The sequence below is a fragment of the Brienomyrus brachyistius genome, chromosome 1, assembly GCF_023856365.1.
Source record: "Brienomyrus brachyistius isolate T26 chromosome 1, BBRACH_0.4, whole genome shotgun sequence".
In the NCBI taxonomy this organism is placed as follows: Eukaryota; Metazoa; Chordata; class Actinopteri; order Osteoglossiformes; family Mormyridae; genus Brienomyrus; species Brienomyrus brachyistius.
The window spans coordinates 39,130,538-39,143,228 of NC_064533.1; the positions used below are offsets into that span (position 1 = coordinate 39,130,538).

Here is a 12,691-nt window from a genome sequence, read left to right on the forward strand (position 1 = left end):
ACAAAATAATTACATGGGATATTTCATGGGGCAGCATGGTGGTGCAGTGGTTAGCATGGTGCCATTTAGCACAATACGTGTTTTTTTTTTTCATGAAAACGGTCATTGTGATTATACATTGCCATTAAAAAGATATTCTATGTGATACGAAACTGGATTTCTCCCCACAGTCCAAAAGCATGCTACAGTGAATTGGAGTTGCCAAACTGTCAGTAGGTGGGAATGTGTGTGTGAATGGTGTGTGTGAGTGGTGTGTGTGAATGGTGTGTGTGCCAGGCAATGGATTGGTGACCTATCCGAGGTTCCTAGCTTATTCTCTGTCTTTTGCTCATAGCTTCCGGGATACACTGCGGACCACTGTGACCCAGAATAGGACAAGTGCGTACAGAAAATATACGAATGATGGACTCAATTAAATTGCCTTGTATATCTATATTGACATTATTTCAGAAAAGGGTGCACTAAAAGAACAAATTTTTGTCACATTTTCTCATTACTTTCTAAACATCAGCTTACCAGGTTGATAGTCACAGAAATGAAGGGTTGGGTCAGTGGTTAGCACTGTTGCCTCACACCTCTGGGACCCAGGTTCGAGTCTCCGTCTGGGTCACATCTGTGCGGAGTTTGCATGTTCTCCCCATGTTGGTGTGGGGTTTCCTTCGGGTACTCCGGTTTCCCCCCACAGTCCAAAGACATGCGGTTTGGAATTGCATTATACCATCACATGCTCAGTGTCTAGTGTTTGCATCACTAAAAAATTCTGTCAGGATCCCCACCGTGTAGTACACTCGCCATCTTGCATATCACCTAACCAAGGCATTAGGTTAACCAACAAATGGCATAATTAAAAAAAATACACAATCAAGTCAACTAATCTGACTGGGTATTGTTTTCTACTTGAATTTGTACAGAAATGCTACCTCCTCCGCTATCTCGCCACAAATTTCTGTGTAAACGAGGGTTGCATCTCCAGTGGTACAGGTACCGTCTAATTCCTACTGAGGATTCGGATGTACTGCTCACTTCCCATACGACATTTTTGCCTACTACTTAGCAAACAAATATGCATTTATGGATGCCCCCATTGTGTTAATGGGTTTGTTGTGCTGCAGTTTTGGGACTGTATATGCTGCCGACATTAAACGCCACAAAGGGGCGGGGCTTGGCCGGTGGGTACGATGGAAGGCGGGGTAAAAGGAACCTGACGCAATGCTTCCGCCCCCTTCGACCCGAATAGTCCAATCACAGTGAGGAATATCCCATGCTTAAAGCAGCTTGTTTTACCACTACAAACCAAACAGCCAATAAAAAAACAAATACGCATCAAAATGGTTTCAGGCAAACGCAGAATGATCAAGTCCATCCAAATGTCTAAGTAATGTTGTAAAACAAGCCAAAACACCGATGCATAAATTGCGTACACGCCAATACCGGTACAAATTAAACTTCTTTAACTGCGCAATTTCCGGTTACAAACCGGCCGGAACTTTCGTCACCCTCATACCGGAAGTGAGCATCGTAGGACGTGGATTCGCCCACCTGGAATGAAGGTTCCGCCTTCCGCGACTGGGGCAGTATTGACATTAATGATGGCGGCGGTGGATAAGTCGCCTTCTGATTTGACTGATAAAGAAACCAGAGAAAAGCTGTCTCTTTGGGATCGTCGCACAGATCCCATGGCTCCGTTGACAGAGAGGCAGACGGACTCAATCATGGAGATCCGCGCAGCCGCCGAAACGCTTCCAATTCCCTCGGAGGTGAACGGCCGCTTCTTCAATATTCAGTTGCAATGGACAGCTAGTCCACATGCGATCACGTAGCTGAGTTTTAAGTCGTTGCTCTGGGTGTCTTAGACTGTAATCTCAGCGACACTCGTTTGCTGATCATATATATATATATATATTTGTTATCTATATAAAGCAAGATATCATATGTTAAAAACTGCATAGTATGTTTCTACAGCCCTCTGTCATAGCGAGGGTATTAGCAGCTTGCAATGTAGTTAGTGGCTAAATTTGTAAAAGCCTGTTTACAATATTATGTCTTGACCCCTATAATTAAAATACTAGAACGCATATGTCAGCATTATCCTTTGTCCTTCAGATTTTTGTTTCTGTCTGGTTTATATTCGTAATAACAGAACTGCCCCACGTTCACGTCTCAGATATGTCATTAAAACTTATTAACGACAAGTGCAAATTACCAGATAATTAATTGAACGACCCCCCAATAAACCATTCACAGTCGATAATATTTTTGGCCATCTGAACACTGTGCTTTTCAGAGCTTCTCATTAGGTTATTATAACAGTGTAAATAATTAAAACATTCCAGTACTATGCGTGCTCATTGCTTCCCCTGCTTGTTCTCTAAGTTTTGTATGTCACACATTTCATGAAATAACCTGATTGCTTTTTATGTGGAGCAGTAGTGTTAAAATAAAACTGTAATATCTGGTTCTGCTGCTTTACTGGTAAAAACTGCAAAATCAGTTATGTCTGCCCATATACTAAATGTTAGCTGAATATGATTGTGGTTGACTGTGTACATGCCTCCATATGTCCATTTCCATGTGATAACTGATTGGTCAGTCTTGTGCCTGTCATATGTAGCTGCCCATTGAGGACTTGTGTAGCCTAACGTCCCGCGCTCTGCACTCCCCATTCACGACCACAGTGCCGGCGTCTACCGAGGACATCCTACTGAAGGGCTTTCAGTCGCTCGACATGGAAAGCGATAGGATAGAGACGGCTCAGCAGGTCAGTGCTCTGCACTTATGCATGGGAGGCCATCTTAGTGTGACACTCTTCCCTGTTTTATTAAAAAGTATATTCGAAAAGGCTGATTCCTTCCTTTTGTCTGTCTTCCGGCAGTTTTTTTCCTGGTTTTCAAAGTTGCAGTCACAGATGGATCGGGACGAAGGAGAAAAGTACAGGTATGGGGAGCGGGGGTGGGGGTGATAGAAATGTAATTTTACCCTGTTATGGCCCAGTAATGGCAGCACTTGTATTTTAATGCTAGTGCATATAAGCAGAATTCTTGGGTACTGCTAGTTTGACTTTGGAACGGAGTCCTGAATCAGGCACATTACCTGCATTGTGAGGAAGTGTCAGTTATGGCACGATTCCATGAGGGTGATCCGGCTCGCAGGATCCTCGTTGCTGAGGACCCGAGCGGCTGGACCAGGCCAAGGGGATGCCCACGTAACACCTGACTGCGGCAGATAGATGCCCGTTTGTAGATGGTGGGACTGGACCGCCTGTCTTCCTTGGGGGTCGCCAGCCGGGAATCCCCAGGTGTTCTTTTGTGTGGTGGGTGTGGCAATGCGCTGCATCAGTGCATGCTCCCCAACCTGACCTGACTTGACCTGCATATAAGCTGTCTAGTTGGGACACCCTAACATGACTGTTTTTCGGTGATGTTTTGCTTTATGATTGGCTGGGTGCATTTTGATTGGTTTCACTTTGGTAAAATATGAATTCCAGCATAGCCATCAGTCATAAGTTTGTCTGTGGAGAGGGCAATTAGAAGTCTTTGCATATGTTTTACACCTGCATATGTAATGTTTAACACATACTGGTATATAGACAACTCAAAGCACTTGGATGTAACTGTAGGTGGGTACAAGATGACTTGTCAAGTCAAGAAAGGAATCTTTATTACCTAAAGTAGACCTTTTCTCGGTGCTGTGCAGTAGGTGTCCTTCATGATCTCTGTTCAGCTGGTCATAGCCAGGCAGTGCCCTTGATGGTCCAGGAGGGCTGTAAGCTCATGGCTCTCCCCTGGCAGAACAACGAGGGATGACCTGAGTGGGTACCAGGAGCAGTGCGATGCCATCTTGGCCGATGTGGACGCCGCCCTGCAGCACCTGGACTCCCTTCAAAAGCAGTACCTGTTTGTGTCCACCAAGACGGGCACACTTCACGAAGCATGCGAGCGGCTGCTGTTGGAGCAGGTGATTGCCGAGTTCTCTGCATACCCATGTGCCCTCTGATCTTCTGGCTGTAGAGCAGGATTTCCTGAAGGCCAAATTCTATCACCAACACAAAGCCAAGGGGAACTGACCCTGATATTATGCTATTAGTGCTAGTTGTGCTAGTTTAAGATAAATTTGCCATGTGGATGTTGGGAATGTAATGTGTGCTGACAATCCGTTCCATTTCCCCCTGATTCTTGCCTCATGGTAATGCTACCTTAGCTGACGCACACTGAGACTGCCCACCCGGCCCCCCCAATTTACTGTTCCTGGTGGTGTTCCTCTTACAGTCTGAGTTGGTGGACCTGGCAGAGAGCATACAGCAGAAGCTGTCCTACTTCAATGAGCTGGAGAACATCAACACGGTAGGAGGCCTTGTGTTGACTTAAAACCCAAGGCTTCGCATTATAATGATTAAAATAACAATTCCTACCACTTACCCAGTTTAATAAGAAGACTGATAGCAATGATAATATCAGCGTAATTAATCATATAATCTTCTGGTTTTTCAGAGGCTGAACTCCTCCACTTTGTCTGTGAACAGTGAGGGTTTTATTCCAATGCTCTCCAAATTGGATGATTGTATAGAATACGTTTCCTCGCATGTAAGTAATCGGTACGCCATGTTGCGATTTACAGCGGTATTGATGTAGCTGTAGTCTAATTAAGCTGATTAAATGCATTAAATGACTTAGCATTTCAGTAAATTCATTACCACTGTGCCGATAACACAGATAGTATTCTCTGTCTGAAATGATTCAATCTTGTCCTTTTTGTTTACTAAACAGCCATTTTTACTTTCCTTCCCTACCTCAGCCAAACTTCAAAGACTATCCAGCCTACATGGTGAAGTTTAAGCAGTGTCTCTCCAAGGCCATGTTCCTCATGAAGAGCCACACTGTGAATACGCTGCAGAATCTCACCAGCCAGCTGATGAAGCGGGTGAGTGCTATGCAACTCCTGGCCGACGTCACGTGGGCTTGGCGTGTTGGGCCAGTGAACTAATTTCCCAGGGCACCTCTGTTGTTGTTCTTCTCCCAGGAGCCTCTGGGTGCAGCCAGTGTGGATAACGCCTTCACTCTGTACTACGTGAAATTCAGGGCGGCCGCCCCCAAAGTGAAAGTACGTGAAACGATCCATCCGGCCAGCATCAGTATTGATACAAGTTTTGATTGTTAAATATTTTCAATTTTAATTTGAAATCCAGATTAGTTTTTGTTTTTAGTGGGGCTTTATTAGCTTTTATGAAATGTGTATTTGTGTTTTGTGTTATGTTTTTATTTCAGTTTAAGTAATTTTATTTCTAGGGATAGACTAAACATTGTAGCATTATTTTGGATGTCTGGTCTTTGTGTGTCCTACATGATTACACAGTATACAGAATTTACTAATGTCCTCAAAATACACAAAGCATGTTCCAGGTATTATTAACGGTCGTTACAGATTAACAAATCATTATTTTAGCTAAATAATATTTAAAAATGATAAAGGAAAGTATATGACTTTTGTTTAATTTGTTATTTTTGGAAGGAATACTCAGTTTGTGTGTGGTTTTGTTTAGTCGTTTTATTTTTTATGGACTATTTTTATTGTGTTTTCTTTTGCTTTTTGTTTTAACGATAACCGTGACCAGAACAGGATGTTTAACTTCACTATGTATGTTCGATTCTTTTCTTAAATGTACGATGAAACCCTTCACCGTATGTGTCCTGCTTTCAAAATAAGTTGTCCTGTGTGTGTGTGTGTGTGTGTGTGTGTGTGTGTGTGTGTGTGTGTGTGTGTGTGTGTGTGTGTGTCTCACAGACGCTGATAGAGCAGATAGAGCAGAGGTCAGAGAAGATACCTGAGTGAGTACCTGTGATTTTTGAACCCTGATACTAACTCCTCATTTAGGAGGACTCCTGGATTGTGAACAGGTTTTTAAATGATAGATTTGTTGCAAAAGTTATCGTACGATAATTATGAATATACACTTTTTTATTTTTTGAGATTCCATAATCACACACCTTATGCGAAGTGGGTGCTGGATGAGGATGTTTCCCCGCCTTACCTGTTCAATCAGAGACCTCTGCCCTGCCCCCTACAGGTATCAGCAGCTGCTGGGGGAGATTCACCAGTGCTACCTGGACCAGAGGCAGGTTCTTCTGGCCCCAAGCATCAGTTCCACCATCACAGACCTCACCAGCCAGAACAACAAGGACCACTGTGCATTGGTGAGGGGACTTTGACACAGGGGACTCTCACTGTCAGAATCGTTGCCTTTTTGGTATGATGTCATCAAAGGTTAAAGGTCACAATGAAGCCCAGTACTTTTCAAGCATGCAGACAGTCTCTACTCAAACAGGAAGTGGATTACGGAGGGCAGTGGCCTGAGATACAGCGATGCATGTGTGCATCACCCGTGTTTTTGCCCCAGGTCCGCAGCGGTTGTGCCTTCATGCTCCATGTGTGTCAGGACGAACATCAGCTTTACAGCGAGTTCTTCTCCAAACCCACACCGAAGCTGGAGTGAGTGCAGCTAGGATTCCTGAGATTCCCCTGTCTGCCCTGTACTGATGGCATTTTAATATTAAAGAATGATGGATTTAACCATAGTTACTCACCTGAAACCGCTTTATGGGCTTCCTGGGTGTCCCCCTAACCTGGTCTATCACCCTTTTCTCAGTGAGCTCCTGGAAAGGCTCTGCCTGTCCCTATATGATGTGCTTCGGCCTCTCATCATCCACGTCATCCATCTGGAGACCCTCTCGGAGCTGTGTGGGATCCTCAAGAATGAGATGCTGGAGGATCATGTGCAAAATAATGGTAATGAGTTTTATCCAGAGGCTGGCTATGCTCTGGCTCACAAGTGACCTGGTGCTGTGGTCTCTACCGTGACCGTTCTTCTGTTTGCAGCAGAACTATTTACCCTGTAACTGATGTACAACACTCTGTGTTTGCTAAAGCTATTCAGAATGTTTACTTTACTCCTGGGGGCATTTTCAGTTCACTGCATTTGGTCCATGCTGTACTTCCTCTTGCTATTTAATGTTGACGTTCTTCCTGTGATGCGGATTATGTTTTATAAATAACACGGAATTATCTGGTGCTATAGTCATACATGTAATTTTTTATGGATGATATTGGTTTTATGCTGAATTCTGACTCTCTCTCTCTCCCCCCAAGGATTAAAATCCCCTGCTGAGGAATTTATATTGCATCACTTTGCATGAGTTTTAAAAAGCTGCCGCTATCAGTCAGTGTCGTCACTCTGCATGGCAGAGCCCCTAGACGAGATGAGGGGTTTATTTCAGCTGTTCATTTTGCTCCCGTATTTTCATAATGGTGCCCCCCCCATCATGATGTAGTTGTGCAGCTGGGGGCCTTTGAGGCGGTGGTGAAGCAGATGCTGGAGGACGTGCAGGAGCGCCTGGTCTACAGGACGCACATCTACATCCAGACCGACATCACTGGCTACAACCCCGCGCCAGGAGATCTGGCCTATCCAGACAAGCTGGAAATGATGGAGGTCTGCCTCCCGTCCCATCCGGTCCCATCCCATCCCATCCGGTCCCATTCCATCCCCTAAGATCCCAACAGAGTCATTTTGGGTCTTTTAGAAAATCGCCCAGAGCCTGAAGGAGGAGCAGATGAAGCTCACCGCAACAGATCAGTCCTTTTCAGATGTGCAGCTGGAAGATCTGGAAGCGAGGAAAGCCACCAGTCCCGGTGGGTGGTCAACCCTCGGCCCACGGACGCGAGCCCGTGTTATATCCATATGGAGCCTCACACCGATCCCAAAAGTCAATCCTGTGAAGTAATGACAAATGTTATGTGGGTTCTTTTAGAAGTTCACTCCAACCGACCATATACCCAGAAAATCCAACACAGGGTCTTAGGGGTCCTGGTTGCCAGCTGGGGTAGAACAGCACACTGGAGTCTGAAGCAGATCCATAACGCCTCTGCCCCTCTCCCTCCCAGCGAGCACAGGAGCCTCGCGGCCGCAGGGCTCTATCTCACCGGCCGACCTGCATGGCATGTGGTACCCAACAGTGAGGCGCACCCTGGTCTGTCTCTCCAAGCTGTACCGCTGCATCGACGTGAGTCTCGCTTCCCAGAAATCCTGAAACGAACCAGATGCATTTAAAGGCAGTCTGATTCTGTTATGGCTGTTTAGTGAACCAGTATGGAAGGATGATTCCTGTACAGGACAGGAACAACTAGGCACTGTTTCCAGTCTCCATTGTGGGGTCTCCACTGCCAGGTCTCCATAGTGATCTGCCCGTGTCTGTCCCCTCCAGAGAGCAGTCTTCCAGGGCTTATCACAGGAGGCACTATCCGCCTGCATACAATCCCTGCTGAAGGCCGCAGACATCATCATGAAGAACAAGGTCAGTCCAAGCTCACCGTGATTCACTCGTCGATGAAGCCTTTTATTCCCCTCATTGAAATTTGTGGGGTCCTGCTGTCTCCTTATAAGGGCGAATTCTTGAAGTAGGGCATTTTGGGATTCCTAAGTGCAGTTGGGCCCCATGAGGCTTAACTTTGACCCTCCAGCTTGATTTCTTCTTGAGAATCTTTCTACTGGCCAGTTTTGCCTTTGGGTCCCATGTACACTAGACACATTGCTTTTTAAAGAGCGGGCGGCTTGACTCTGTTGGTTAGGCATAATGTGTCATATGACACCCCCCCCCCCTCCCTCCCCCAAGCAGACGCAGATCGACGGACAGCTCTTCCTCATCAAACACCTGCTCATCCTGCGTGAGCAGATCGCTCCTTTCCACACTGACTTTGCCATCAAGGAAATTTCCCTGGACCTGAAGAAAACCAGAGGTGAGAGGCAATAAATTGGCTGATTTTGCTACAACATTCCTGGTATTTTCCATAAACAATTATCCATTTGCACATTTTATTCACAGTTAAATCTATAAGTGAACACCAGATGGCGCTCTTGTCATTAACATGGAATTTATTGAGTAATGTCTTTGAAAATTTTAGATGCTGCATTCAAAATCCTGAATCCCAAGAAGGTCCCCAGTTTCTTCAGACTCAACAGTAATAACGCTATCCTTGAATTCCTATTAGAGGTAACCTTCCCCTCATGATAACTTGATAACCGTAGGATGACAAAGCAGTAATTAATGGAAATCCCCCCACATCATAGATTTTACTTTTCAGTCGCAGTGCTCATGTTGGTATACTCATTTTGTTGGTGGCACCTCGCCTCTTCTCTTGTGGCTCTACATTGTGTTGGCTTTGAAGACATTAAGGCTGCCTCTCTGCTCGTGCCTCAGGGAACACCAGAGATCAGGGAGCACTACATCGACTCCAAGAAGGAGGTAGACAGGCACCTCAAGTCCAGCTGTGAGCAGTTCATCCAGCAGCAGACCCAGCTCTTCGTGGCTGGTCTGGAGGACTTTCTGGCCAAGGTATGACTCCAAAGCTGAAGAGAAATCAACTGCTGTTAACCTTGTCATGCGGGGTGATATTTGAAGCCCTTGAATCACCAGTTCTTCCTCTTGTGTTGGTAATGCAGGTTGCGGCCCTCAAAACCATGGCAATTCAAGGGGGACCCACGTATAACCTGTCTAAGCAGCCCTGGGCACAGCCAGGTAAGAGACCTATCTGCCCAGTCTACCCTGCGTTAAACACTCCTTTCAGCCTCATAACTCGTTTTCCATCTGAAAGGTTAATGTTAGCTCATAATTAACATTGCATTTGTCCTTATTGCACTGGACTGGTGAGCACATTAAAAAGCAAACGGTACTTTAACAGCTGGCTGTTCATCCCCGTGTAGCTAAGATCAACGACGTCGTGATGGCCACCTACCGGGTGATGAAGACCAAGCTGCCCGCAACGCTCCAGAGCATGTCCTTGTATCTGGCCAATAAGGACACAGAGTTCATCCTCTTCAAGCCAGTCAGGGTGGGTGTTAGCAGTGCGCCATCTGCCTGGGGAGCTGATGTGTGGATGTCCTCATGGGTGGCAGGTGTGCGGTTGGGGTACCATCTCGGCTCTGGCTGTCAGGCTGGCTCCCATGTGGTGCTGCAAGGGCTCGGCTCCTGGGCCGTCGTGGGCTCCTAACGACTCAAGACTGACGGTCACACCATCTCATCTTTTGCAGAGTAACATCCAGCAGGTGTTCCAGAGACTCCATGGCCTGCTTCAGGAGGAATACAGTGGGGAGGACCTCCAGATCATAGCCTGTCCGTCGATGGAACAAGTAATTCCCTGTGTATTCTGGCCAGAGAGCCCCGTCTTACTGAGTCATTCAGTGATGCTTATCTTCCAGGAAAGCTGCATGCGTGTTTGATTTCATAAGGGTATGTAATTGATGAGTGCATCCTAGGTAAAAAAAAATGTATGGGTTTTTCTCGTACAGGTTAACCTGCTGCTGTCGGTGAACAAATAAAAGCCCCCCTCCTGACCCCACCCCCAAGATGGTGGGAGGGGCCTGAGGTGAGAGTGCCCTCCAGGCAGGAAAAGCCGGGCTTCCCTTCGGCGGTGTTGGCCCGTTGTGGTCTTGGGCCTCAAGGACAGGCCCTCCGTGACAGACGACATTTGGGTTGCGGTGCTGCTAAGTGGAGCCTCGTGGTTCAGGGTACATTCACCTCAGGGAAAAAAAAAAAAGAAAGAAAAACCAAACTTTTTTTTTTTTTATTTCGTTTTAATTTCACGGTGGAAGTGTTTAATCTGCAGCCACACCGTTGACGCATTCAGCACCCTCGTTCAGCAGGGGTAACACTTGAGAAAGTAAGCTGCAGTGATGTGGGACCTGCTTTTACCACAGCATTAGTGAGACTCACTCTAAGGAGTGACATGACAGGCGGCGGAAGATTCTGCTAGTCGTGTGACTCCACATTCAAACCGTAGCAGTGACTGGCTGGCTTCCGTAGCACTGGGTAATAGTTTTTCTGTTGTGTGGGGGTTTAACTGGACTTAAATGGGGAGAAATTAATATGGTGTTTTTATTACTATCTCAATTTTCAATTTCACTGTTAACCTCCTTTTTGTTTAAGGGGTATTCTTTTTATTTTCTGTCCATTTTCTCATTTATCTTTTCCGATCATATTTGTTTCTGTGCCTTCCGTATGCCTCTGTTACACCCTGCAGTGTACGCATACGCCCTGTTGCCCTTAAGTTCTCCACGCTGTGTCAATTGGATGAAAGTAACAGCAAATGAAAGCCAAGTTAACACACAGGAGTCCTGCTTAGTGTAGGGTTATAGGGTTAGACCCAGGTCCAAAATAATCCCATACAGTAATATTGTTATACTTCATGTAAGGGCAACTGACTGGCTTCATTGAAATTGGGCGGGGGGTTCCCTTCTCCATGGCATTTTCCCCCATATTTGACATTTTTTTTGTTATTTTGAGATGGGAATATTTGGTATTTTTTATCGTACACTGTTTCTGATCAATAGATTATGATCCAAATCTGTTTGAAATGGGTAATTAAGCATCGCATAGTTTCATTGAGGAAATGAAGAGATAGGAATACTAGAATTTCTACAATTTTTATATTGTAAAACCTATGCAAGATATAGAAAATATACCTGACAATATGCTCATGTTTTGAGAGTAGTGACACATTTCGATTTTATCCCTCTGGCCACAGAATGACATTTGTAGTGTATGGAATTCATGCCCCCTAACCCCTCATTTGACATTGAATGTCTTGTGTGTTGTGTGAAAGGAGGGTTAGACCTGTCTGAATGCTTGTCAGACATCCTCTAAGGCAGTGTTTCCCAAGCCGGTCCTCAGGGACCCCCAGACGGTTTGCGTTTTTGCTCCCTTCCCGCCCCCGGTACAGAAATGTGAACTGCCTGGGGGTCCCCGAGGCCTGGGTTGGGAAACGCTGCTCTAAGGCACAAAGCACTTTGCCAAAGCTGTAAAAAGCCAGGCACTGACTCTTTCTGGAGCCTCCCTGTTCACTTTTGATGCGCAGGGTGTGACAACACTCCTAGCATGCATTCCTCTGTGTTCTCGCCTCCTTCCTGCCTGTTCTGTTTTACGGTAACTCCCTCATAATGTCACTCAGCCCTAATATTCACAATAATATTCTTTAACAGTATGAGCTCCAGTGTGAATCTCAAGGATGTATAATGATTAAATGAGATTTGAAGTATGATGAATCACCAATATAAATAGCTTAATATGGATTTAAATTCGCAAGCTTCTTCATGTATAACTGTGTGTATATAACTGTAAACTCTGAAAATTCATAGTAATTTAATAAACCCTGATTTTCTCCAATCTCTCTTAAAATATTTATGCTTCCAGCCCAAATTCTTGCACCTTTGCATTTTATGACATCTTTTTGTTCCATTTCAGCACTAATTTCTACATTAACTCAAATTATAGACACACACACATTGTTACTCAACACTGTTGTGACTGTTGATGGATTTATAAATAGGGCCAGTACTGCACCCAGGTATGTTTTTGTTTTAAAACTTAGGATTAATGCATTTCTTTGCCTGGAGTAGATTTCTACTTGTTGGCACAATGGGTCAGCAGGTTTCTGTGAGTTACTCGTACAGTGTTACTCTACTTTTGTGTCCTGTACTGTGGTGTCTGCCCAAAATCACCTACTGGGTAAGCAGTTGGGAGATGGATGGTAGGAATGGCATGATTATTGAGGTTTTTTGAAAAAATCCCTTCATGAATGCTGCAATGTTTACTCATATTCTGCATTGACTTGCTTAGGCCTTGATCTTTAATATGCAATGGTGATT

At 45.2% G+C, this 12,691-nt stretch overlaps 1 protein-coding gene across 5 annotated transcripts; it reads left to right on the top strand.

Annotated features, from left to right (window-relative positions):
* The first annotated feature begins 1,505 nt into the window (after positions 1 to 1,505).
* On the top strand, positions 1,506 to 12,209 carry cog3 (component of oligomeric golgi complex 3). 5 transcript variants are annotated; one of them, XM_049023516.1, is made up of 23 exons: positions 1,507 to 1,757; positions 2,612 to 2,758; positions 2,873 to 2,934; positions 3,789 to 3,954; positions 4,266 to 4,340; positions 4,488 to 4,580; positions 4,792 to 4,917; positions 5,017 to 5,097; positions 5,779 to 5,822; positions 6,062 to 6,188; positions 6,392 to 6,483; positions 6,641 to 6,780; positions 7,323 to 7,483; positions 7,575 to 7,683; positions 7,936 to 8,054; positions 8,256 to 8,345; positions 8,664 to 8,787; positions 8,953 to 9,041; positions 9,249 to 9,383; positions 9,491 to 9,566; positions 9,752 to 9,879; positions 10,079 to 10,177; positions 10,337 to 12,209. In XM_049023516.1, the coding sequence occupies exons 1-23, from the start codon at positions 1,545 to 1,547 to the stop codon at positions 10,364 to 10,366; spliced, it is 2,526 nt and encodes an 841-aa protein (XP_048879473.1). In that variant the 5' UTR covers positions 1,507 to 1,544; the 3' UTR covers positions 10,367 to 12,209. The 5 variants fall into 5 exon arrangements, with proteins under 5 accessions (XP_048879491.1, XP_048879473.1, XP_048879483.1 ...); XM_049023526.1 differs by having other exon boundaries at positions 8,667 to 8,787; XM_049023534.1 differs by having other exon boundaries at positions 1,506 to 1,757; positions 2,676 to 2,758; positions 10,079 to 12,209.
* Positions 12,210 to 12,691: the final 482 nt, after the last annotated feature.